Source organism: Jatropha curcas, unplaced genomic scaffold (assembly GCF_041381405.1).
Source record: "Jatropha curcas cultivar XTBG-Jc1 unplaced genomic scaffold, XTBG_Jcur_1.0 HiC_scaffold_679_pilon, whole genome shotgun sequence".
NCBI lineage: Eukaryota > Viridiplantae > Streptophyta > Magnoliopsida > Malpighiales > Euphorbiaceae > Jatropha > Jatropha curcas.
In genome coordinates this window covers 46,060-47,185 of record NW_028322518.1, presented here as the reverse complement: position 1 = coordinate 47,185, position 1,126 = coordinate 46,060, and the positions used below count along the sequence as shown (strand labels likewise).

The window sequence follows — 1,126 nt, the reverse complement described above, 5'->3', positions numbered from 1 at the left end:
TTCTCATACATAACAATATACACTATTCTTTCAAAAAACATAATACACTACTGTTTTATTTCACGGATAATGGCAAGTGCCAACTTCTTCTTGATCAAGACTTGCCAATGCAAGGATGATGTAAACCTAGACGATAACTGAGAATTACGTAAATAAGAACACGTGTGTCTTTCCTGAAAGGAAAAAAGAAAAACGAAACTGGCAAATAACTATTGGCTGGGTGTAAGAGGAATAGATATACACCCAATAAATAGATAGGTATGTTCCTCGAACGAAAGGAAAATATTAGAAATACCGATCCTATTGTAAAAAAGGACCTAAATGAAGTCAAGAAGAAGAAGAAGCAGCAAAGATTTAGCTAGTGATGATGAGGATCAGGGCCTCCAGGACTAATTCTAAGAGATTGATTGAAACCTCCAACCATTTCTTGCCTCCTTAAGCTTTCTTTCAAAACCTCTTTAGTACTTTCTATCAATGACCGGTTGATCTTCTGATTTGATGCCATAGGCATTGGACGAGTTTCAATTCTTGAAAATGAAATCAAGATCAAGAAAAGACATAACAGAAACTTCTTACTGTTATTAGCCATTGTCTCTTTATTGTCTTTTCTTGAATAGTTTGAAAGTAAATTGCTCTAGCTAGTTAATGGTGATGAGTATAGAGGATTCTGATATATATAGGGAGAGAGCTTTCAAAGCTGCCCACCATTTTCTTCATTTAAATATGGAATTTCATACAATGGCATTGCACTTTGGTGATCACTTATACACAGAGCAACACATGTTTCCCTTTTCTTTTTGTCTTATGCCCTTTCTTTGACCTCTTTGAAATTTAGAGGGTTAGTAAAAAAGGGATCGCTACTTATTTTATTCTAATGTCATCTTTTTATTCTTTTTCTTTCTTTTTTTTTTTTTTCAGTTAGAATTATGAGATATCCCTCCACCCATTTTTGGTGTGGACATCCTGATTTGGATCATTCAGAGTAAATATTTTTTTGTTCTTTCAATGCACTTTTTAAATATTGAATTTGTATTTTCACATTTACGGATATTGAGTGTGCTTATGGTCCCAACTATTATCTTGTCAATTATTCTTAATCTTTTAGCATCCCTTTTCAAGCACTTCA

The 1,126-nt window shown here is 33.4% G+C and overlaps 1 protein-coding gene across 1 annotated transcript; it reads right to left on the bottom strand.

Annotated features, from left to right (window-relative positions):
• Positions 1-346: 346 nt before the first annotated feature.
• On the bottom strand, positions 347-604 carry LOC149491760 (CLAVATA3/ESR (CLE)-related protein 1-like). The gene has a single exon (XM_089717057.1). The coding sequence runs from the start codon at positions 587-589 to the stop codon at positions 359-361; it is 231 nt and encodes a 76-aa protein (XP_089573183.1). The 5' UTR covers positions 590-604; the 3' UTR covers positions 347-358.
• Positions 605-1,126: the final 522 nt, after the last annotated feature.

Coding starts and splice junctions, on each gene's coding strand:
- LOC149491760 (XM_089717057.1), bottom strand. CDS start 589: ATGGCTAATAACAGTAAGAAGTTTCTGTTATGTCTTTTCTTGATCTTG.